Source organism: Palaemon carinicauda, chromosome 22, assembly GCF_036898095.1.
Source record: "Palaemon carinicauda isolate YSFRI2023 chromosome 22, ASM3689809v2, whole genome shotgun sequence".
In the NCBI taxonomy this organism is placed as follows: Eukaryota; Metazoa; Arthropoda; class Malacostraca; order Decapoda; family Palaemonidae; genus Palaemon; species Palaemon carinicauda.
Window position 1 is genome coordinate 111,196,929 of NC_090746.1, and position 2,931 is coordinate 111,199,859.

At 36.9% G+C, this 2,931-nt stretch overlaps 2 protein-coding genes across 2 annotated transcripts; both read right to left on the bottom strand.

Annotated features, from left to right (window-relative positions):
- Positions 1-945: 945 nt before the first annotated feature.
- LOC137616029 (variable charge X-linked protein 3B-like) lies at positions 946-1,431 on the bottom strand. Its single transcript, XM_068345708.1, has one exon. The coding sequence runs from the start codon at positions 1,429-1,431 to the stop codon at positions 946-948; it is 486 nt and encodes a 161-aa protein (XP_068201809.1).
- Positions 1,432-1,889: 458 nt separating this feature from the next.
- On the bottom strand, positions 1,890-2,729 carry LOC137616031 (uncharacterized). Its single transcript, XM_068345709.1, has one exon. The coding sequence runs from the start codon at positions 2,727-2,729 to the stop codon at positions 1,890-1,892; it is 840 nt and encodes a 279-aa protein (XP_068201810.1).
- Positions 2,730-2,931: the final 202 nt, after the last annotated feature.

The window sequence follows — 2,931 nt, forward strand, 5'->3', positions numbered from 1 at the left end:
AGTATCCACCGAATTGTTAGTGTGCAATAGTTAAACCTTTGATTGAAGAAGAATAACTAGAGAAGATAGGGGCCTATCATCAGAAACCAAAACTTATCAAGTCCATGAAAAATGTGGTAATCAAAGAATTTCAAGACTTTACAGATGATAGGAAAAACTGAAGAAGCTTAGCAATCAAAAGGTTACTGTGATAATAGAAAAAAAAAAAACTTACTAATAGTTAAAATAGGGAAAATGAATATTGAATACTTATTTGGTTATACGAGATGCAGAAGCTTAAAATCTGGGTGGTTACTGTGATAATAGAAAAAAAAACTTACTAATAGTTAAAATAGGGAAAATGAATATTGATTACTTATTTGGTTACACGATGTTCCTACCCTTTAATAATTCGGAAACACTTCCTAGGGCAACAGACTTTAAAAAGGCAGGAAATATGTTACACTAAATGAGATGAATAAGAATAAAATCTCCTTTAACCTGTGTGTTCGTATGTAAGAATTCACATTTATGTGTGCATGTAGCGTGTGGGTGATCTCATATTCTCAGATACTCTGAAGCCTTTTGTTTTTGTAGTTTCAAGGGTTATGTTATTGACGTTATTCTGGTCCTGAAGGTATCTATGGAGATAGCTCGTCTTTTTTTTTTTTTTAAACAAACTTTGATCTTTGACGTTCGAATTAAGAAGTAGAGGGTCTGTGAGATTGGGTAGGGGATTTGAATTTCATTTTGAAAACGCTTCAGATGTGAAGTGCCTTTTCTGACTTGGGCATATATTGCTATGTAGTGGGCGGAATATCCCGTGGAGTTTTCATAAGGTGAAGTCTTGTACCTGTAAAGGGATTTGGTTTCAGATTTATTATGGATGTGTTTGAGTTCCATGTAGCATTTTGATCAGATGTGAAACAAAATTCAATTTTTTTTTTTTTTCGTTGGGGAGGTCGTTCAAATTGAGTAGTTATTAGAATACATGGTCAACGTAGGTTGAGAACTTTGACTGGGGTCCAACATGGGTTGAGAACTTTGACTGGGGTTCAACATAGGTTGAGAACTTTGACTGGGGTTCAACATAGGTTGAGAACATTGACTGGGGTTCAACATGAGCTGAGAACTTTGACTGGGGTTCAACATAGGTTGAGAACTTTGACTGGGGTTCAACATAATTTGAGACCTTTGACTGGTGTTCAACATTTGTTGAGAACCTTGACTGGTTTTCAACATAGATTGAGAATTTTGACTGGTGTTCAGCTTAGGTTGAGAATTTTGACTGTTGTTCAACATAAGTAGAGACCTTTGACTGGTGTTCAACACAAGTTGAGACCTTTGACTGGTGTTCAACACAAGTTGAGACCTTTGACTGTTGTTCAACATAAGTTGAGACCTATGACTGTTGTTCAACATAAGTTGCGACCTATGACTGGGGTTCAACATTAGAACTATGACTGGGGTTCAACATAGGTTGAGAACTTTGATTAGTGTTCAACAGAAGTTGAGACCTTTGACTAGTGTTCAACATAGGCTGAGAACTTTGATTGGTGTTCAACGTAGGTTGAGACCTTTGACTAGTGTTCAACATAGGCTGAGAACTTTAATCGGTGTTCAACATAGGTTGAGAACTGTGACTGTTATTCAACATAAGTTGAGACCTTTGACTGGTGTTCAACATAAGTTGAGACCTACGACTGTTGTTCAACATAAGTAGAGACCTATGACTGGTGTTCAACATAAGTTGAGAACCTTGACTGGTTTTCAACATAGATTGAGAATTTTGACTGATGTTCAACATAGATTGAGAACTTTGACTGGTTTTCATCATAGGTTGAGAACTTTGACTGGTGTTCAACATGGGTTGAGAACTTTGATTGGTGTTCAACATAGGTTGAGACCTTTTACTGTTGTTCAACATAAGTTGAGACCTTTAACTGTAGTTCAACGTATGTTGAGACCTTTGACTGTTGTTCAACATAAGTGGAGACCTTTGACTCATGTTCAACATAAAGTTGAGACCTTTGACTGTTGTTCAACATAAGTTGAGACCTACGACTGGTGTTCAACATAAGTTGAGACCTTTGACTGTTGTTCAACATAAGTTGAGACCTATGACTGTTGTTCAACATAAGTTGAAACCTATGACTGTTGTTCAACATAAGTTGAGACCTTTGACTGGTGTTCAACGTAAGTTGAGACCTTTGACTGGTGTTCAACATAAGTTGCGACCTATGACTGGTGTTCAGCATAAGTTGAGACCTTTGACTGTTGTTCAGTATAAGTTGAGACCTTTGACAGGTGTTCAGCATAAGTTGAGACCTTTGACAGGTGTTCAACATAAGTTGAGACCTTTGACTGGTGTTCAACATAAGTTGAGACCTATGACTGTTGTTTAACATAAGTTGAGACCTTTGACTGTTGTTCAACATAAGTTGAGACCTATGACTGTTGTTCAACATAAGTTGAGACCTTTGACTGTTGTTCAACATAAGTTGAGACCTATGACTGTTGTTCAACATAAGTTGAGACCTTTGACTGGTGTTCAACGTAAGTTGAGACCTTTGACTGGTGTTCAACATAAGTTGAGACCTTTGACTGTTGTTCAGTATAAGTTGAGACCTTTGACAGGTGTTCAGCATAAGTTGAGACCTTTGTTGAGACCTTTGACTGTTGTTCAACATAAGTTGAGACCTATGACTGTTGTTCAACATAAGTTGAGACCTTTGACTGTTGTTCAACATAAGTTGAGACCTTTGACTAGTTCAACATAAGTTCAGACCTTTGACTGTTGTTCAAGATAAGTTGAGATCTTTGACAGTAGTTCAACATAAATTGATACCTTTGACTGTAATTCAACATAAGTTGAGACTTTTGACAGTTGTTCAACATAAATTGAGACCTTTGACTGTAGTTCAACATAAGTTGGATGTTGGTTGGAGGATT

What these genes read in the sequence shown, in the direction of transcription:
- LOC137616029 (XM_068345708.1), bottom strand. Translation starts at nt 1,431, where the DNA reads ATGTTGAACCCCAGTCATAGGTCGCAACTTATGTTGAACAACAGTCAT.
- LOC137616031 (XM_068345709.1), bottom strand. Translation starts at nt 2,729, where the DNA reads ATGTTGAACAACAGTCAAAGGTCTCAACTTATGTTGAACAACAGTCAT.